The 22,659-nt window shown below is 35.9% G+C and overlaps 1 protein-coding gene and 1 pseudogene across 4 annotated transcripts; one reads left to right on the top strand and one right to left on the bottom strand.

The window, feature by feature from the left end:
* Window positions 1–3,436: 3,436 nt before the first annotated feature.
* Window positions 3,437–9,305, bottom strand: LOC145587443 (heat shock protein 90-6, mitochondrial-like). 2 transcript variants are annotated; one of them, XM_081644174.1, is made up of 19 exons: window positions 9,084–9,305; window positions 8,533–8,780; window positions 7,852–7,977; window positions 7,664–7,757; window positions 7,491–7,574; window positions 7,228–7,371; window positions 7,021–7,134; window positions 6,828–6,887; window positions 6,630–6,701; window positions 6,434–6,538; window positions 6,147–6,287; window positions 5,969–6,061; window positions 5,779–5,856; window positions 5,318–5,572; window positions 5,092–5,194; window positions 4,745–4,919; window positions 4,549–4,654; window positions 4,368–4,457; window positions 3,437–3,864 (listed from the first exon to the last, which is right to left on the bottom strand). In XM_081644174.1, the coding sequence occupies exons 1-19, from the start codon at window positions 9,186–9,188 to the stop codon at window positions 3,706–3,708; spliced, it is 2,352 nt and encodes a 783-aa protein (XP_081500300.1). In that variant the 5' UTR covers window positions 9,189–9,305; the 3' UTR covers window positions 3,437–3,705. The 2 variants fall into 2 exon arrangements, with proteins under 2 accessions (XP_081500300.1, XP_081500301.1); XM_081644175.1 differs by having other exon boundaries at window positions 8,533–8,777.
* Window positions 9,306–10,333: 1,028 nt separating this feature from the next.
* Window positions 10,334–14,887, top strand: LOC145587441 (pentatricopeptide repeat-containing protein At1g43980, mitochondrial pseudogene; annotated as a pseudogene). 2 transcript variants are annotated; one of them, XR_014101267.1, is made up of 3 exons: window positions 10,334–10,445; window positions 11,446–13,614; window positions 14,652–14,887. The product of XR_014101267.1 is annotated as a pentatricopeptide repeat-containing protein At1g43980, mitochondrial pseudogene, transcript variant X2 (transcript). The 2 variants fall into 2 exon arrangements; XR_014101266.1 differs by having other exon boundaries at window positions 11,446–13,835.
* Window positions 14,888–22,659: the final 7,772 nt, after the last annotated feature.

The raw sequence follows: 22,659 nt of genomic DNA, 5'->3' as shown, positions 1-22,659 counted from the left end.
TTAGATAAAACACAATAAACTCATATAAATTCAAATAAGTTACTTTATTTGAAATTTCTAAACTTTTTTTTTTAAACTTTTTTTATTTGAAATTAACTAAAGTTTTTATTTTTTTTTTATAAGTTCATATTCGAGTTAACGTTTTTTTTTTTTAATGGCATTATTATTATTTTTTTTTAATTTTTTTAAACTCCAAATTAAATTGCATAATTTAAAACATTTAAAAAATATAAAATAGGCAAGTGAGTAATAAAATTTGAAAAAAGGACCAATAAAAGGAGCTTAAATTTTTATTTTTTAAAGTTGAAGATAAATTTAGAAAAATAAAATAAAAGATACATTTGGCTGATTTGATTAGCAAAATCACTATCAGTCTATCACCTCACCTCATATAGCTCAAATACGTGTAAAAAAACATCGACAACTCTACTCTATCACCTCGTATAGCTCATATAGGAAGTTGAAGATAATTAAAAAAAAAATCAATCACAATAAAGATTTTGTGGGGAAAATAATCAATAATGTCGCCAATCTCGCCATTAGAGTGAAACCTTCCTAAATATACTAAGATTCAGAGATTTTCCTATGCCTATAAGTCGTACTCTCCAAATTAATTCAAGCCTGTTGCCTGCCTGAACCTTACTGTCATTTCAGCATTCTAGTTTAAACTCTTTAGTTTATATTCTGGTTTAATTGTAACCACCTTGTTTTGGTGATGATGTATTGCTATCATTTGGTGGTCTAAAATAATTGGAACAACTATCATTTGAGCCTTTTTTGCTTCACTCTTTTTATAAAAAAGTTTCTGATTGAGCTTATTTGAGGATATTAAAGAGTTACCTTCTGCTCATTTTTTACTACTTTGATGCTTACCTTCTGCACATTTTCTGATTACCTTCTGTTCATTTTCGAATTTTTCGTAAGTCACTTTCCTTTTCAATTCTTAAAGGTCTGAGGCAAATAACGAAATTCTTAACGGAAAATAAAGGACTAGTCTCCTTTCCTACACTCACTCCCCTAACCTCAGGTCTTTAAGCATTGTCAGATTTTGGATTTATTTTTAGTAAAACAATACTTAAGAAAGTTTGTTTAATTTTAGTAATTTCAGTGTTTCTTGATTTCTATAGCCATTTCTTTTCAATTTTAGTTATTTCAGTATATCTTGATTTCTATAGCCATTTCTTTTTCAAATTTAGGGTTGTTGGCAAGCGTCCGAGTTCTTGGGTGGAGAGTATTCCTAATTCTTTTTTGTTCTACTCTAGCTTTTTTATGAATAGTTGATTATTTTAAAAGCACGTCAAAATAAATCGAGCAAGGATTTACATAATATGGAGTAATGTATTTTCTTTTATAGAAATCATAAAATATGGTTAAAGTTTCTTAGTATGTCACCCCTAAATTTAATCTAGCAATGTAGACTGTAGAGTATTATTTGATTTCTATTTAATGAGAAAACAAAATTATTTTACAGATTTTTATTTGGTCCAGCATAAGATTGCTTTTATAGCAATGTTTGGACTTAACCAATTTTTAAGATAGTGCTTCGTATATGATATTTCCATTTAAAAAAAATGTTGCAATTAGAAAAATGCCCGTAGATAAGAATTGTTGCAATTAAAAAAAAAGATGGAGTAATATTTAAGCCACATTTCATATGGCACATTGCCCATCTTGAATTTTAATTTCATAGTAAACCATATGTCACATTTCTCAATTGTTTCGTCCCGAAAACATGTTGTGAAACTAACCTCTTAAAATTCAAAGTGAAATATTGAAGGAATAGATTTAGGATTCAATTTCTGTTCCAATACCAACATGAGATAACGACCTATACATATCAAAACATGTTCCAATATCAGTAACAAGTCGGGTCAATAACAAGTCGGGTTGAATTTGGGTCGGGTTAATAACAAGTCGGGTTGATTTTGGGTCGGGTTTGTAACAGGTTGGGTTGAAATTCGAGTCGGGTTAGTAACAGGTCGGGTTAAATTCGGGTCGGGTTAGGAACAGGTCGAGTTGAATTCCAGTCGGGTTAGTAACAAGTCGGGTTGAATTCGGGTTTTGACGGGTTAAAACGGGTTTGGGTCAATTTCGGTTCGGTCGGGTTCGGTTCAGGTCAATAATTTACGGGTTACATTCGGTTCGGGTCGTCTCTAGGTTGGTTCATGTTCGGGTTCGGGTCTCAAATTCTCTGGTTAACTCAGGTCTAGGATTGGTTTCAGGTCGGGTTCGGGTCACCATTTTTTCGGGTTCAGACGAGTCGGTTAATAATCGGGTTAGGGTCGGTATTTCGGGTTTGGTCAGTTTTTGACAGCTATATATATATATATATATATATATATATATATATATATATATATATATATATATATATATATATATATATATATATATATATATATATAAAGTAAGAAGAAGGACCCTACTGAACCGACACCTCTCACAGGTTTAGCCAGTCCAACTCTGCAGGTCATCGCTTGAGAGTAGATGGGAGAGGTAAGGGAATCCCCCTACTCCCAAGCATTTTGTAGTTGATGGGGCTCGAACTCGTGACCTCAAAGTCACAAGGTGAGTTCTTCACCGACTCCACCAAGCTTTGATTTGTAAAATTGTGAGGATATACGTTGTCACCATTCTATCACACAACGTGAAAAATGAAGTATACTGTATGTTAGGTATGTAGATTATATTGCATGACATCCAATTGGACAAACTTATAGTCATTTCTAGACATTCTCCATAGGAATTTGAAATAACAAGCTCTACTCTAATCATTGTAACATCTATATAACTAGCGAAGAATATTGGACCAAAAGAAATACTTCTAATCTAAACTTATTTTGTTTGAACCTATCTAATCTTATGTTAGGAATATGTCTCGAATCGGTGATCAAGTAGGTACACGATCATATAGTCCATTTTACACGATCGTGTAGTCAGTGTTATGTACTCTTCAATATACACGGCCATGTGGTTCATGGTACATGGTCGTGTAGTTCCGCTACTACAAGACATGTCACACGGTCGTATGGGTTCAAGGTACACGGTCGTGTGATTTTGGTCCATGCGGTTATTGATTGGGCTTTGGCTCAAATTTAGTTTATGTTTTGGAGAGTTCTCTATATAATACCCCTTAGGGTTACTCCTACCCAGATAAGTTGTTTAGTTATTCAGAATGAGAGTATTTTGTGTATTTCTCATCTGTAAAATCTGAGAGAGATAACATTAGAAATCTAAGAGACAATCAATCTGTTTCTATGATTGGTGACATTTAGTCCCACTTGATAGATTCCATATCTGTACTTCTGTAGTCCATATCTCCTACCTTAGGTGTTTGCTTCTATTCTCGATGAGAGAGCCCAGATATATTGTAGTGTAGACATAAAACTTGTTAATAGCTTAATTTTTTCTATGATCAGATGCATTTATCATCCAATTTTAGAACTAACAACCGAACAAATCGCTTATATTTTTATGATGAAAAGTAGCAAAAAATACAAATTTCACATACGATTAGATCAGTATGTATGTAGGAAGACACTTCGATATTATAATTGAGATCTTTCAAGTTAGTCATAATCTCATAACACTCAAAATTGTCCAGCTATCATCTACGCAATTGCAAGCATAGCTTCAGTGTAGTGACAATTTTCTAATTCAATATGTTCTTTCGATAAGAGAGTTTTACGAACTGTCTGGTCCTCTTCATTTCTGATTACCAGCTTCAACTGGCTCAACTACCTCAGCTTCAACTATCTCAGGATTCTGTGGCTGCTGAGCATCAAGTGATGAACCCCATTTTTCTGATAAACTTGCGCCCAACAAATCATATAGTCTTCCACTAACTTCTGCAGGGTTTTCAGGCTGCACAAAAACATGCCCTCAAGAAACTATATAATATAAATAAAAATAAAAATATTGTACAAATTAACTCTTGCAGACAGCACAAGACTACATGATGAAACTAGTAAGTTCTCATGGGGAGGCTAGTAGGCTACGCAGAAAAATGTCTTCAGAATAATCACCTCTGTTATGAAATTACAATCCTATAGTAATCACAAGGACTGTACAAAGTAAAAACTAATGTACATGCATGCAACACTTATATGGGGTTCACACTCGCAAGACACAAGAATAAACCGAGCCTTGTTGAAGAACTCCGAATCTCTGATATAAAAAATAAAAATAAAAACTTTCTGAATCAAAAAGGCAGGTTTTAATTACAAGTACGTTTTTTATAATTACTTGAGATAGAAAAGATGAGAGTTTGACAATATCCATTAAATTTACCCAAAAGAAAATCCACAAACACGACAAAATGCCCAAAATAAAAACATGCATCCAGACAAGAATCCAAGTAAACTTACAGTGAAACCACTGGAGATTAGTGCTGAATCATATAATAGATCAACAGCTCTAAGAACTTCTTCATCCTCTGAACCACTCTTGTACGCAGACTGTATAGCAAAAGAAACGATCAATCTTAAACACTAGTAGATACACACTACATACAGTCAGAACACATAACTATTCACCAAATTTACGTACATGCAAAGTTTTGATAATCAGATGGTCAGGATTAATCTCAAGCACCCTTCTACTTTTCATGAATTCAAGAGGACTTGAACCGCTAGAATTTTGTGCCTTCATCAACCTGCAAAGGCCAATATCATTGTTCATCTTGCACTGATAGGTAATAAGATATTAAAATGAAAAGCAATGCCCCAAAAGAAAAAACACCAACCTTTCCATATTAGCTGAAAAACCGAATTTACCAGATGCAAGAGCACATGGTGAAGAGCTCAAACGATTAGAAACTTGGACACTAGCAACTTTATCACCCAGTCGCTTCTTAATCCAGTCACAAGTTTTTCCAAATTCTTGTTTCACCTCTGTTTCTTTCTCCGCATTTTCCCCTCCTGCAACAATGTCAAAATTGCAATTCTATATAAATTTTGTTTACCAAATGCAACTCTTAATCAGATTCCACAATATTAGGCAAAAAAACCCTAATAACTGCCGGAGAGAGAGAGAGAGAGAGAGAGAGAGAGAGAGAGAGAGAGAGAGAGAGAGAGTCACCAATGTTCATACCTAAGTCTAAGCCTTCCTTGCTGATGTCCACAAAGTTCTTCTCCTTGTATGCCTTTAAATTCTGGATGGCAACCTCATCAATAGGTTCAACTAAGAACAGTACCTGTTAAGTGTAAACAGACGATCAGTTTACATTGACGTAAACCATACCAGTATGCCAATAAAACAAATAGCAACCACTACAAGGAAGGAACTGAAAGCTGAATAAGTTAAGAGGGATTTCTACCTCGAGATCCTTCTCCAAAAGCTTTTCAAGGAAAGGTGTATCTTTGGCACTTGTTACACTGTCAGAAGCAATGTAGTAGATATCCTTCTGGTCAGGCTTCATGTTTTCTACATATTCATCTAAGCTTATCATCTCTTGTTCACTTTGAGAGGAGAAGAATCGTAGCAGAGGTGCAATACGTTTGTGATTATCACGATCTTCGATGCAACCCAATTTCAGGTGTTTGCCAAAGTTCTCCCAGAACTTCTCATAATCCTACAACAAAGAAGTGATAGAAGGCATAAATCATTTTAAGAAATTGGAAAAAGGTATTACATGACAAGGAATTGTTGTTCAGTCTAACAAATTGATATCATTGTATGTTAAATATGCACCTAGTGGCTAGTACATGGACCAGTGTCAGAGATGATTAGTCAGAAAAGAAAACAAAAACATAATTAAATTCATCTTTGTTTACTTACATCTTTGTTCTCACTCATTGATATGCCAAGGATCATGTCAAAGGCCTTCTTAAGCAATCGTTTCCGCATAATTCTCACCTTTAATCAATGAAAAATAGATTGAAAAAATATTATTAAAATCTTCAATAATAGTGGAGTAAATTATAGTTTTATTTTTAAAAAATTAAAAAACAAAGACAGAAACCCTTACAATTCGGCTTTCTTGGAGAATCTCACGAGAGACGTTAAGAGGAAGGTCACTTGAATCCACAACACCTTTTATAAAGCTCATATATCGAGGAAACTACCAAGAGGTGACAAGGACATAATAAGACTCATCACAAAGCATATTTGATAAACTAGACACATTATTCTAGCATAAAGCTTACCAATTCTCCATCAAAGTCATCTGAAATGAAGACTCTTTTGACATAGAGCTTTATATTTTTGGTCTTACTATTAATTAAATCATCATTTCCATGAGGCGATACTGATGGAACATACAAGACAGATCTGAATTCGACTTCACCCTACAACCAAACAAAAATTAGAGACCTCATAAATGAGACTTACACTGAATAAGTTCAAAAACCTAAAAGTAAAGTAAAAAACCCATACAGAAATAAAATAAATACAGAATAGTATACATGCAGCTCTTTAGCTTCCGAGAGTATACCTCTGTTGTGAAGTGTGATGATGCTAGAGGATCTAAATAGTCGTCAAAGGTCTTTCGGTAAAACTCATTGTACTCTTCAGTAGTAACTTCCTTTGGATTCCGGAGCTACATTTATAATTAAGAGTTGAGCATGATCAGCCAATAAATAAAAAACTTTCATTGCTATAACAAAGAATAAAAAACAACAAATGCTCACCCATATTGGTTGAGTCTCGTTCATGAGCTCCCAATCCCAGTGTTTCTCAACCACCTTTTTGGTCTTCTTCTTCTGGAAAAGCATAGTATAAGAGTAATAGTTAAATATTGACGGTTACCAGAAAAAGGGATAAAATATGTTGTTCACATGCAAACATAATTCATAGATCAACAATCACAAATGAACCAAGAAATATACCTCAGTTTGCTCTTCTACACCATCTTTTTTAGCTTCAGCAGGATCCTCATCCACCTCAACCTGAAATATATTAAAGCTAGTTCAAAAGGCATCCTAATGTGCTGAAAACAAAACCTAATGTTCCTACAGCAGGAACCAATGCAAGTAGCAATAATTTCAAATAACAGCTGGCAGAATAATGAAGTCTCATTACCTCCTTTACAGTTCCCTTCTCTTCCCATGTGTATATCGGAAAGGAAACAAATTGTGAGTAATTCTTAAGAAGTTTCTGGATTCTCTCTGGATGAGCAAAATTTTTGGCATCACCCTAACAGTAATATATATACATCAAAAGAATGGCTATTAGTGAGAAGATATTGGAATGAACATGATAAAGTTCAGTAACAGTTCCACAATTCACCTTCAGATAAAGTGTTATGCGGGTTCCTCTAGGTAACAGCTTCTCTGGATCTGTCTCCTCTCTAATCATATAGGTACTGGCATTAGCTTCCCCCTCCCACACATATTGTTTGTCAGACTTGGGACTCTTTGTTGCAACAACCACCTATTTGCATTAATAGAGAGTTAATGCATGCACAAATAAAGAGTTAGTGAACCACAAAAGATCCAGCAAGCAAAAAGCCACAGTACGAAGTGGTTTTTCAGTAGGAATTCATATTCTACCTTGTCAGACACTAAAAATGCTGAATAAAACCCAACTCCAAATTGACCGATAAGATTGTTGTCTGCTCCAGATTCTTTACTATCCTGCCAAATAAGAAAACTTAAATAAATATATTATACTACTCTAAGAGTGAAAACCAGAGCATGAGTGAAAGCTTAGCACATATCCTAACCTTCAATGCCTTAAGAAATTTAGCTGTTCCACTTTGTGCAATAGTTCCAAGACAATCTACAAGTTCTTCGCGTGTCATGCCAATTCCAGTATCACTGTGGAAAAAGCAATAAAACGAAGATTAGAAAGAAATTGGTAGGACAATGCATTTAGAAATTAATAATAATGAGTCCTTCCAGTTAACCATACGTTATTGTGATGATCCCATTATCTTTGTCAGCTTGGACACGAATATCAAGCTCTGCAACGTCCTTTGATAACTCTGGTTGAGTAACACTAAGAAACCGAAGCTTGTCTAAAGCATCACTTGCATTGCTGATGAACAAAAAAATATATACAAATATGTCATTAGATCTAAATTACAGAGAAATCCTACAAGATACAAATAAATTCTATTACACACGCAATTGACTACACATTTACAACCGAACAGTTGGCGTATTTTTGTCTATTGTCAAACCATTACAAACACTCCTTTTGGGAGGAAAGAAATACAAGAGCCTCCTAGTTACTGTAGCACATATTCAATGAATTGTCAAGCGAACGAATAACCTAATTCCATTAATTATACTCCAATTTCCCCCAAAAGATTTTCAGAAAATATTTTTTGAATTCAACAGCTTCTTAGTTATTCCTAGCACATATTCGATGAATTGTCAAGCAAACGAATGACCAAAATCAATGATATCTCGAATTTCCACAAAGATTTTCAGAAACTATATTTATATACCGTACAACAGTTTCATAGTTACTCTAGCATACATTCAACGAATTGTCCAGCAAAAGAATGACCACAGTCCGTTACTTCTAATTCAATTTTCCAATAATACAAACAAAAAAAATCCATAAATAATGTACAAAGATAATCACCTGATCAGCTCTCTCAAAAAAATCTCTTTGTTACTGTAAAGGCTATTCACAATAAGATCCATGAGTCTGCTAACCTCCGCTTGATACTCGTATTTCTCAGCAGGAGCACCACCAGCAGCAGACGAGTCAGAGGCTGCAGCCGTGGACTCATAGCGACGGCCTATGCCACTAAAATGCGAGCCAGGAGCATCGAATTTACTCGAAAGCAACGACGAGTACTGTCTACGTTCCGATTTCACCTCATTCTCCTTTGAGGAATGTAATTTCATATCAGCACATCATATAGTAGAGCACAGTTCATATATAGTTCCAAGATAATGCAAATCAACAAATCATACACTATATTCACTATCCTTAGCTTCAGAAATTCATTTTTTCCTAAAACTTGCGAAAAAAAATACAATTAAAAATTTTCAATTGGCAGAATCACAAATACTTCAAATTTACACATTTTGCAACAATCAACAAACATTCAATTCAATAAATAAGCAATAATCACAAGTAATGATTAAAAAATGAACAAAATGACGAAAAATTGAAGCAAAACTTACATAAATGATTAGAGGACAAGTTGAAGAAGCTGCGACGGCATTCCGATGATGGAAACCACCGTGACGGAGGATAGTAGCGACTGATCGTCGTGAAATACGGTGCATTTTTCACTGGGAAAATCAATGAATTTCAAATTTTCAGATGAGTGAAAGAGTTGTTGAAATGAAAGTTTGGATAGAAAGAGGAAGAAATGAAAATGGGGTTCAAGGGTTTTAGTAGGGTTCAAGGGCTTTGAGAATTAAGGACTTTGTAGAAGGTTCTGGAGATGGGCTGACTTATGGTTGTTGTTTACCACTCTCACTCCACTCTCCGAGGGTAATTTTGCCATTTCATGATTTTTTTTTTTAAAAAATAATAATAAAATAAAGATATTCAAACAATATCTTAAATTATGAAATTGTGTTTAGGGTACAAAAGTTTTTAAAATGGAAATCAAAGATTTTATTATTATTTTTAATACGATAAGATATGGAATGTGCCTCTCCTATCACAGAAAGGGTGGAGTGAGCAACGTACTCACTTACCTATAGGGGAGATGGAGGGACAAATCGTCCGTCCATTCCTTGATCCTTAAAATGGAAAATGGAATGGAAATCAAATATGAAACAACATATCCCTCAAGGATCAATTAACTATTGGAAAAGAGAAAATTGCTTGTTTCATGTAAATGAGTTGAAAAAAAATATTTGCTAAATATTAATTATTTGTATAAAGGATATTTTGCAAAATAACACCAAAATGTCTCAAATTGAATTATAACGCCACAAAATTTCAGTTTTATTATTATAATAACACCAAAAAAAAACCCAAAAATTGGATTTTACTATTTCACCACCTCCTAACAGATTTTTTGGATGGAATCTATTAATAGGATCCATTATGCACACGTGTCACTTGCACGCACATTAGCCGTCCTAATAGTTTTATTTATATTTTGACTGACATTCTACACCCGAACTTAATTCTAACTACAGTCTACATCCAGATACAAGAGTTTTCTGCATTCGGTAAAGCTTGAACTTGAAACCTCTCTTAAGCGATATTAAGGGTATGTTCTCTTCAAATTATTTTCAGTTCACTTCAGTTCAATTCTTAATTTCCGTCTATCATAAAATATTCAGTTTAATTTAATTCAGTTCAACTCAATTAAGTCAATTAGAATAGACCCTAAGTTGCTTACCAATTGAGTCTATACCTTATTTCATGCGAAAACGATAAAACTCCCGAGAATAGGAGGAATACGAGTAAACAAAAACTGATGAACCGTAGACCTATCTGTCCTCATTTTCCCGCTCTCTCTTGAAGCACACTCCACTTGGCGACTTCTGAAATCTCTATCCTCCATTGAAGCAGCTTCTGAGGTAAACTCTTATTTCCTTTTGTATTCATTGAATGTTAATTTCACAATTTAGGGTTCATCTTTCATTTTATATATTGTCTCTATAGTCTATTTGAAGTCGATTATTGAACTATTGGTTATAAGTAATTACTAAGCTTATGGAAGATCATAACGACCAAATTTGTTGTCAGAGAAGAAAATTTGCCTATAATATTAGGATGGAACTATGAAATTGGACCTTTTTCTACCTAAAATCATGCGATTTTTTAGCTTAATTTTGATAATTGAATCAAGTTTGGTTGCTGATGTGTTGTGTGGAACCCTTTAAATCTTTAATGCTAGAATGGAATATGATATTGGACATTTTGTCACTGGGCCTAGGGCGGCCGCCTCTCCTGCCGTTGTTCGGAGTATGGTATATTAAGGGTGCTGGCTTGGTGGGGTTTTGGTGAAGATGGGTGTGCTGGGTGCATAGATTGTGTAGCCGTTGGTGCCCCTGGAAGGGGCTGGTGTAAATATATTTGACTCAATTTTCTTGTTTCTTAACTCATTTAAACCCCATGTTAACGGAATACGTGCCATTGTAATGGAACGGTATATGTTTCATTGATGACCATGAGTTTATCTAATTATAGTAGAAATTGTTGTACCGAAGGTTAATGTAAGTCATGAACTATGCTGCCCAAACTCTTTATTTTACCTCATTATTGACACTCCCAACTCTTCATTTGGGACCAATATTATGAGAATTTTCGTACAGTAGCTATGCTTGGCTTTTTGACAGGGATTCATATTTTTTATGAGTTTCCAAGTCCAAGAAATGTTGGTCATTAAGCTTTTTCTCTGTTTTATGAAAGGTCAATCTTTTTGCTGTTTTTAAGAAATTTTGCTGCAATATGATTTATATTTTAATTTTTCCTGATGCCTCTTTTTTTTTTTATTTATCTTGAAAAGAATCGATTCTTTAACTTTAAATTATTTGACATTGATAATCTTATGGAATGTTGTTTCTGTGTGTACAGCACCGAAAGTGACGTGGTTGATGATTGCAGCTAGTTTCTATTCTGGTAACGGCATCTCAAAAACTGCTTGTCCATGTACAAGGGGCCTATATAGAAAAATGTAGTGACCCTATGGTTATTTATAATTGAAGAGAGGGTTTTGTATGTACCCTTTGGTAAAGCAGATACATACCAGTCCCAGGACACTAACCTTTTTCTCTCGCTTACTCGACCATTGTCACCCATCAAAGTCACTGAATTTAACCAAAGTGGTCCATGGACAGTTAATAAAAGTTGGATTTAATCGTCACACATTTTTAGGTAATCGCTGCCTTGAACTTTATACCCGGTGTCAATTTGTTGATGACATCCTTAAAGCATTTGGTGACATATCAAGGAAGAATACTATATCTTGGAATATTTGCTTGAAGGGGTTGTTGAATTGTGGCCACAGTGAGATGGCTCAGTCCTTGTTTGAGAGGATACCTGAACAAGATGTTGTTAGTTGGAATACTATGATTTCATGGTATGCCTCATGTGGACATAGTGATTGTGTGTGGGAAAAATTCCGAGAAATGCAATATATGGGAGTGAAGCCAAGTGGGTATACTTACTCAATTGTCGCATCATTGGTGTTTGATGCCATCTTGGGCAAGGAGCTTCATGGTAAGATGATTAGAAGTGGTTTAATCAGGTCAAACTTGGTTCTAGGGAATTCTTTAATTGATATGTATGGCAAGATTGGCCTAATTGACTATGCTGTTGGTGTTTTTTTTAGTATGGAACATTTGGATTTGATATCTTGGAATTCGTTAATTGTGGGTTGTTGTAAAGCTGGATTTGGGGAATTAGCACTTAATCAGTTTTCTTCAATGAGATACTTGGGGTTTCCACCTGATGAGTTTACATGTTCTGCAGTAATCACTTGCTGTACGAATTTGCGAAACTTAGAAAGGGGTAAGCAGATTTTTGCTCTCTGTATCAAGGTTGGCTTTCTTAGCAATTCCATTATCTCAAGTGCCATTATTGACCTGTTCTCGAAATGCAACAGATTGGAGCATTCAGTTCAACTCTTCAAAGAGCTTGACAGACACAATTCTGCAGATTGCAATTCCATGATATCAGGCTATACATCTCATGACATAAGTGAGAGTGCTATCCAACTCCTCATGGTCATGCTGAAGGAGGATATAAGGCCTACAGAGTTCACCCTTAGCAGTATTTTGTCCTCCATTAGTGGTATGAAAGTGGTGCAAGGAACTCACATCCATTCTTTGGTGGTTAAAATAGGTTTTGAGATTGATTGTGTTGTTTGTAGCTCACTCATTCATATGTATGCAACACTTGGGTTGATCGATTGTGCTATGAAAATTTTTGCGAGTATGACCTTGCCAGATCTGATTTCTTGGAATACCATGATTATGGGTTTGACTCTTAATGGAAGATTAGTTATGGCAATAGACACTTTCAAAGAACTACATAGAAGAGGTCCACTGCCCGATCAAATATCACTAACTGGTGTTTTACGAGCGTGTAGCTATGGAGGTTTTGTTAATGAAGGAACTGCTATATTTTCAAAAATGGAGGAATATTATGGTGTTAGACCCTGTAATGAGCATTATGCTTGCCTTGTAGATCTGTTGTGTCAAGATGGTAGGCTCTATGATGCAATGGAAATTATTGAATTGATGCCTTTTAAACCAAGTTCAACGATTTGGGAATTGTTACTTCATGCTTGTGCAAGTCATGGAGATGTGAGGCTTGCAGAGAAAGTAGCTGTGAGATTGATGGAGTTGGAGCCACATTTATCTCTACCTTATGTGGTATTAGGCCGTGTATATGAGATGAAGGGCCAGTGGGAGGATGCAGTTTGGGTGAGGGAAGCCATGAAGAGGATTGCCTCGGAGAAGGTTGTTGGATGTAGTTGTATTGTGATAAAAGATCATGTATATAGCTTTACAGGAGGACAGCTGCAACAACATGCAGGCGGAGATATTTACTCCATTCTCAGATTAATGACTTGGGAGAAGGGTGAAACAATGATCATGGAAGTTTATCAGACAGATATTTATGCTGTTGCAAACATGGTTATGGTATTATGAGATGTGTTCATATGCTCATCCCACAAAGAACAATGCTACTTGCGGCTGGCGTACTGCGCGGGGAACTCAAATACGCATTCTATGCTTGGTATGACATGTGATAGACCTCTTTAGTATCAATGCTGGTATTATAAAAAAATCCCTGCAAATCTGTTGCCAATATATGCCAATTTTTACTAATTTCACCTTGTATCAGCAAGTTTATTCTCTTTAATTCATATTAAGCTTAAATATTTTCTTGTGTGTACTTTCTACCATTGCTGAATTTTGCACAGGGACTGTTGGGGTCTGCCTAGTGCTGAGGTATTGGTAAGTGTAACTGTTGCCATCCTCGATTTTGTGTTTCCAGTTTTGATTTTTTTTGGTAATCATTTTCTGGTTTACTATATCATCAGATTCATCACAGCTAATGTTGAATGTTGTCTGAAATTTCTGTTATCTCAGCTATTCAACTTCATGATTTGAGGGTTTTTATTCAATGGTTTATGATGTGTAATTTAGTAGGGTATGTTTTAATGTTTGCTATTTCATTTCTATTTTCTAGATGTGTTGAAATTTTAGGTTTCGGAGGGTTGACTAGTCAGGCAACCGAATATGTTGATTCTGGATGTGATTTGATCATTTGGCCTGATGTGAATCCATCCTATTTTATTCGCAAGATTGTGACCAAGTGTGGTGTCTAATTTGATAATGTGAGGCCCTTTTCTTTTTAAAAATAATTTTATACTTCCTCTGTTTTATTTTTACTTGCTACACAACCTCAAGGTACGTACTTTTAGGAGGTAGTTAGAGAAGGTGAGCGAGTGCTTTTATCATAATATTTTAATGTAGGGAAGGGGGTAGGTACTATGTGTAAAAATTATTTTGATTATTTCCGTTTAATCTCTTCCTCAAACAATGTGCCTTGAGAGTCAATTAAAAGAAAACGGAAAAAATATGTGATTATTAGTTTTTATTTATGAGAATGCATGTGATCAGTATTTAGCTCCCTAAGATGTTACACATCAGAAATTACAGTATCATGTTGTTAAATGTTTTAGAGTTCTGATTTTGTCTTAATACCTTTCATTAGTTCAATTTTCAGCAACATCTATGATACCTTTTAGCTCTTTTTGTTGTGTATAGTGTAGTATTTAATGGAGCCAACCGAGCCATCCGTACCAGCCAAGCCACCTGTGATTCTAATGTATGCAAGAAGAAAAAGACAAGAGGGGAACACTGAGAGAATGAAGCAGCAACAAGCAGAGCAGCAGCCACAACACACTGTGGTTTCCCACACCATTTAGTGTGTGCCATCAGAATCACTTTTGATAGATGTAGAAGAAGACAAATTATGTAAATACAATCAGAGAGGAGAGTATGAGAAGGCATTCAGTTATTTTGTAATTTGTGCTTGCACTAGCAGATTGACAGATACAATATGTAATGGAATTTCAATTTGCTATCTTCAATTTAGTAACTATGGATTTGAGTAAATTATATTGACTCAGTTTTTATATAATCTTATCAATGCTATTCTCGAGACAGTATGTGTTCCATTTGGTGGTCTGGGCGTCTGGCCATTATCCTTTGGCCTATTGCCGTGGTTGGATCAGTTCTTGCTGCATTTATGTCTAGTTTTTCTTGGATTCTATGCTGGTATTATCGTTCCTCAGGTGTGTGATCTTAACTTTGTGGGAGAAGATTTAATGTCTTAGTTCTTATATAGCAAACATAAGATATAACATACTCCGTATCATGGAAGCAATCACAACATATATGATGTTATTAATTCCTTGCGTATCTAATATACTCTTACTAATATGCCTTAAAATGTTAATATGTTCTTTGTAAAACCTGTGAGATGATGTTAAGTACGTACTTATAATGGTCACAGGAAAATCTTAGAGAATGGAAAGGAAGAGCTAAGTGATTCAAAGCTTATCTCACAACATTTGAGAATATTGAAAGCTAGCTGCAATTCAACAATATAAGCTTATAAAGGTAAGATGACATGAGTAATTCCTCACTAAGTTTCTATGCCACTATAGTAATTGCATGACTACCACCCAATCCTGCACTAGTACTTACGAGAAATAATGTTATCACCTGTAATTAATTCTTGGTTGCGCGAGCCTAATCTCTTAGTTCTCCCTACCATTGAAACATTCTTGATTTAGGAATGCTGGTTGGAAAGATGTTTTAATAAATTAGAAGACGTTCTTGATTTTTGAATAAGATATTCTTATTCAACTAGATTCGTTTCTCAAGATACCTTACTGCATTTTGTTGATGAAAATTATTGGTTACTGGATTGACTGTTCAAATCATGTGAGGTAAGTGAAAGGCAATTGCTTCATTAAGGTCTGATAAATGTAAAAGACTCAGAGTGAGTTGTGAAAGGGGACTGCAAGAAGTTGGGTACTACACTCCCTGCATGTTGCATTTTGAAATGTTTGCTTGCCTCTGCTAAGTCAGCCTCTGCTAAGTCAGATGCACCTGGTTTAGTCGTCTGTATGTTTCTCTACACCTAACGTCCTGTAATTATATCAGTATTGGCGAGTGTGCCCTAATCCTCGTGTTTTTCTTATTATAGCCGTTGAAGCAGATTTGACGATTACCAAGTGGCCAAGAGATAAAATGTTTCAATGGCTAATTAAACCTTCGTTGGTCATGAAAGAGCAGATTAGAAAATCAAAATTTGGATGACGATGAAGAGGATTGTTTGCGACAAGCAATCATGATATGCAAAAATGAGACACTACAGGATTGGGATGATGTTGGATTTCCATCTGAAGATAGTGTCATAAGAGCGCAGCTACAATCTATCATCAGAAGGTATGTATTTGTGTAAAATAAAGATTAATCATTAAATGGATGCAACTCATGCTAGTAAAACTATGATTTTGCTTTCTACTTCCCAGCAATTTAAGCCATCTAGAGGGTTATGATTAAAACTACGAGTAATAAACAAAACATTATTGTCCGTCTAGATTGCAGGGGATGGTGACACCTGTCAATGACAAGCATAACTTGTAAAAAAATTAAAATCCATCTTATTTGTAGGAAATAGTTTTGATTAATCACTATTATAAAAATAAATATTATATAAGTTGCTATTGTAAAGCTATAATTTTCATTTTTTGTGAAGACCTATAAAGCTCTCAACATATTGGTTATGTTTCAGATTTTATGTAATGCAAATTTTCATCTAATTGACAAACCAGATACTCAAATGCTAATGAAAACCAGGAAAGTATTTAGATAAGCAATCCAATAAAACATTCACTCATACTAAAATCTCGATTAGTGTATCGAGAACAACAGTACACAACAAAAGAAAATAACAAGCTGCTTAAGAGTTTGCAACAACGTTTAAGAACCTCCAAGGCTGCTGCAGTAGAGGTTGGAGTACTGAGAACTAAAGCAAAAAACTTATTGAAAACAAATGAAAATGACAAGCTGCTAGAGTCTGCAACAACAGTTATAAACCACTAAGGCGGCGACACCAACATCCCAGTCTCCAGATTTGATGCCATTACCCTTCTCTCTGATTGATATCCCCATGAACATGCCTCGATCTCAGTTCCTGAGAATTTTCATGAAAAGCATGAGCACCTTTCATAATTATTTTGCTTTACTCTGCTGACTTTATCAGGTATGACACACAATATTCAATATTTCCATAAATTTATCCAACCAGATAAGAAGATTTTGTTACAAAAACAGTTTATAACAAAAGAAGACACTTCTACATATATAAACAAGCAGCAAAGAGTCAGCATACAACTTCCTGTATCCAGTAAGCTACAGCTTCTTTATATAGACTCATGCAAGCCAGACATGCTCATTAGTAACAACGTGGATGTAGTTTAGGAGCATAATGATGATCAAATCAGGACCCTATACTTCACTGCATAATGATGATCTCAGTTTGCATAGGAGCATCCCTAACTTAATTCTATATTAGGTTTAGTTTAATCAATCAATCAAAGCCTTAATCCCAAAAGTGGGGTCGGCTAACATGAACCAAATTTGATTATTCCGTGTAGTCATCAACATAAATCTTTCTCCTCCATCCCTTACGATCCAAAACTTCATCCTCACGTAAATCCATGCACTTCATATCCTTCCTCACTCCTTCCAACCAAGTCATCTTTGGTCTCCCTCTTCCTCGTTTAATCCCTCCATGGTCCCACTCTTCCACTCTTCGCACCGGTGCACCCTCGGGTCTCCGTCTTACATGTCCAAACCAACGCAGACGATTTTCCCTTAATTTATCTACAATGCCCGCCACACCTACTTTCTTGCGAATAACCTCATTTCTGATTCTATCTCTTAAAGTGTTTCCACACATCCACCTTAACATGCGCATTTCCGTAACCTCCATCTTTTTAATATGCTCTTTCTTAGAAGCCCAACATTCTGTACCATAGAGCAACACTGGTCTTATGGCAGTCCTGTAGAATTTTCCCTTCAACTTTAAGGGAATGCTGCGGTCGCATAGCACTCCCGTGGCCGCTCTCCATTTAAGCCACCCTGACTTAATCCTGTGGGTCACGTCTTGATCAATGTCACCATTCTTCTGGATGATCGACCCTAGGTACTTAAAACATTCACTCATGGTCAAATCCTTTCCATCCAAACTCACCACTTCATTGCTTGTCCCCCTCTGAGTGCCAAAACGACATACCAAATATTCAGTCTTACTCCGACTTAGCTTAAACCCTCTAGATTCCAACCTTTGCCTCCATTGCTCCAACTTGACATTAACCCCATCCTTAGTCTCATCCACCAAAACGATATCATCTGCGAACAGCATACACCATGGAACCTCATCTTGAATTGGTCTAGTTAATTCGTCTAGAACCGTTGCAAAAAGAAAAGGGCTTAATGCAGACCCTTGATGCAATCCGATTGTAATAGGGAAATCTTTTGTCAACCCTCCGCATGTCCTCACATTTGTTGACACATCCCGATACATATCCTTAACTAGGTCTACATACCTTCGTGGGATACCTTTCTTCAACATTGCCCACCAAAGTATCTCTCTTGGCACCTTGTCATATGCCTTCTCTAAATCAATAAAGACCATATGAAGATCTTTCTTCTTTACCCTATAAAACTCCATCATTTGTCTTATCAAATGGATTGCCTCCATAGTAGATCTCCCAGGCATAAAACCAAATTGGTTATCTGAAATGCTTGTGCATGCCCTCAACCTTTGTTCAATCACCCTTTCCCACAACTTCATAGTATGGCTCATAAGCTTAATTCCTCGATAGTTAGAACAATCTTGAGCGTCTCCTTTGTTTTTATAAACCGGGACCAAGGTGCTCTTCCTCCAATCTTGTGGGATCCTTGTAGCCGTCCATATCTTGTTGAAAAGGTTTGTTAACCAATCAATACCAATCTTACCCAAACACCTCCACACCTCTATCGGTACCCCATCAGGGCCAACCGCCTTCTTAGGTTTCATCTTCCTCAGTGCAATCTCCACCTCTACTCTCCTAATCCTTCGCACATACTCCATGTTGATTTCTTCATCACTCATAGAGGTATCTCCTATCACAACTCCATTACTTCCATTAAATAATTCATCGAAGTACCCCTTCCACCTGTCCTTGATGCCCTCCTCTTGCACTAGGACCATTTGGTTCTTATCTTTGACACACTTCACCATGCCAATATCCTTCCTTGCCTCTTGTCTTCTCTTTGCCATCTTATAAATGATCCTTTCTCCCTCCTTGGAATCAAGCTTTTCATAAACCTCCTGATATGCCTTTTCTTTTGCTTGGCGAACAGCTGCCTTTGCCTTACTCTTAGCCTCCTTATACGCTGCAAAGGTTTCATCACTCCTACATTTTCCTAAGGCAAAAATTTAGGTTTAGTTTAATCATAATTCAAAAGTTCTGACAGGAAAGAAGTTGATGGACTGAAATTCATTTTAATATCAAGTATACTATAACCATTCTATGACACTAATTGGCGTCATAGACCCTTGATTTCCAAATCCAAAACAATCATTACTGAGTAGTTTAACATCCAAGTTTCTATATATGCCAAGAAGCTTAGAGTCACTTACTAATAAAGATCAAAAGTAGACAAGATTACTGCTAAAATTAACTCCTACATCCTTTATTTTTCTTATAGCTGTAGTATTCAATTAATAAAGAGCTTAATTTTAAGAAATGATACCATTGTGGCCACTATTCAACTGTACGGATTAACAAGCTCAACTTAATTATAAAAAACCTTTGAAGATTTCCTATATTTTCATCATTATATCACTAAATTTGCACCAAAGTTCACAAAATAAGAAGCCAAGGGGTAGACCAAGACAAACCTGGGCTGTCTTTCATAAAATTTGGATTCCTTTTTCAAACTGTTGGTGGCTAAAAAGCAACAACCAAATTACCTGAACTCATCACTGACACCATATGCAAAGGTTATGTCTGGAAACTCTTCCAATATAGCTGTTGCGCTTGTACATGAATTCATAAGCATCAAAGGTTTTCATCATTGTGCTTCTAAAATTTAGGAATATCAGAGAACCAAACAAAAGTCAAACACATTTAGTTGCAAGATTCATTTACAACATCTCAGCTTTGAACCAAACAACAGGCTAGATTCACCGTTCACTAATTAAATTGAGATACATAAACTTAATCGTTAGCAAGAAGAAAAAATCATATGTGCAGTGGACCTCATTCTTCCCATTGATCAAATTCCAATACTTCCAAAGAAACCAATATCTATACTCTTATCCTTCATCTTTCATACTATATCAACTTCCCAAATCATTACATATTAACAATAACTCTATAATCATTCGAAATATTACAGATTTTGGCAAAAATTTGTAACCTTTTTGTTCTGCAATTAAAACAAATGAATTGATCCTACTAAATACCAATTTCACCCAACTATCAAATTCAATATAGCATCTTTACATCAACTGACCAAATTAAATATAATTAGATAAGCATTAATCTTAATATCAAGAAAAACATCAAATTAATCACAATTAACAGTAACACAACTTCTGGGGTTTGAAAGGGAAGCCAGCCCAAATCATCAATCAAAAACAACAGAAAAACCCCTCTTCTAATTTTAGGGTTTATCAATCACATTTTCCCTGTTCATTCATCTTTTTCGTGCTCAACCCTTCAGCTGCTCTCTTTCGTTTATCTGTCTAGGCTTCAAGGATGAGCAGATCAGGCCAGCCTCCAGATCTCAAGAAGTCAGTAATTTCCCCCTTTTTCTTGTTAAATTTCAATTTCTCTTTGATAATCAATTTCTCTTTTGATTTTTCTACAAAATTTGTCGCTAATTTTATTTTTCTATTCTTTTTTTGGTGTTTTATAGGTACATCGTACATGGACAAGAAGCTCCAAAGTAAGTTTTCACCATGATTTACTGATTCAATTCAATTTTTTTTTTTTTTTTGGTTTTAATTGTGTAAAAAATTTGTGGTTGTTGCTTGTAGTGTGTATTGATTTTTAGTTAGGAATGTGTGGTAGCGCCATAGTAAATCGATTAAGGAGGAGTGTTTTAGGGTTTTAGATCATTTGATGGCTTTGGAGAAGCAAATTATTTGAGCAAAACTTTAGGTTTTTAGAGTTGGGTGAATTATGATTGAGTTACATGTAAGTTAAAACTTGCATTCCAATTATGCTCATTGTCCTTTTATCCCATTGGGAGGACTTGCATAATTGCAAGAAATAATCTAAGTTAAAACTTCGGTCAATAACCGGCTGATGTCCTTGGACATCCAGCTTCTATGAACTTAAGTCGTTCTTTAGATTATCCTGGTCTGACGGCTATGAGTTGACCAATTAGGTCGTTCAATCTTTGCCGTCTGTATGAGTTTGTAGAGCACTTTGTCACCCGGATGGGAGATACTCTCTACGACGATTCCACCCGGATGGGCATCGCCGGATGCCATACTCATGCTGGAGCAGACGAATTTATAAAATAAAGAATCATCCGGCCATTGGCCTCAGTTTATTAAACGTCTGTTCAGCTTATTAAGATTTTAACTTAGTTTATCATCCGGCCATTGGCCTTACGTCATTTGGACATTGGTTTAACTATTTAGTTTAAATTTAGTACATGAAGGTTGACCGTCTGTGCATTGTACAGGCGGTGCTTGAAACATTGTGCATGTGTATAAAGAAATAACAGTATTGAAAACAAAAGGCAACATTTTCATTAATAGGCTTCTATTTACAAAAATTTACAACTCTTAGAAATAGTACTTTTTTAAGTTATCTACATTTCAAGTTATGGGCAGCTGCCTACCGTTTGGAGTTTCCAGGCGGTAAGTGTCGTCTCTTACTTCTTCATAGATCCGATAAGGACCTTCCAAATTGGGAGTCAACTTTCCTTGCTCATTGGCCTTACCGGTTGCCTCCATTTTTCATAACACAAAGTCCCCAACTTTCAAGGGTCGTTTGTGTTCTTTCTTGTTGTAGGCTCTGGTCATTCTCAGACGGTAAATCTCATGACGCAAGGCAGCATTGCCCCTGCGTTTCGGGAATGAGTCCAATACTAGCTGCATGGCCTCCCAGTTTACCTCTTCATCGTATAACATGACTCGTAGAGTCGGCTCATAATGCTCGATGGGCAGGACGGCTTCAGCACCGTATACCATGAGAAATGGGGTTTCACTGGTTGCCCCTTTTTCAGTTGTCCGGATGGCCCATAGGACGTGAATTAACTCTTCAGCCCATAAACCACCGGCTCTTTCTATTTTCTTTTTGATGCCGTCTGAGATGAGTTTGTTGAAGGCTTTAAGTTGGTCGTTTGCTTGGGGTCGGCCGACTGATGCAAAGCAATGTGAGATCCCTTAATCTCCTAACCAAGTTTTGAGCTGAGGCGTTTCGAACTGAGGGCCATTGTCAAAAACCATAGACATGGGTACACCGAACTAGGTGATGATGTTCTTCCAGATGAAAGAGATGACATCCTTGGTCTTGATATTCTTGACCGCCTCTGCCTCAACCCATTTAGCGAAATAATCCATAGCAACTAGAATGTACCGTTTTCCGCCTGTTGCAAGCGTATACAGTCCCAAGATGTCCATGCTCCATTTAGCAAACGGGATTAGGCTATGAATTACTATAAGGTCGGTGGCTGGCTGATGGATGAG

Source organism: Chenopodium album, chromosome 17, assembly GCF_948465745.1.
Source record: "Chenopodium album chromosome 17, dcCheAlbu1.1, whole genome shotgun sequence".
Classification (NCBI taxonomy): Eukaryota; Viridiplantae; Streptophyta; class Magnoliopsida; order Caryophyllales; family Amaranthaceae; genus Chenopodium; species Chenopodium album.
The sequence above is the reverse complement of the archived record's forward strand: the minus strand, read 5'-3'. Positions and strand labels throughout refer to the sequence as shown.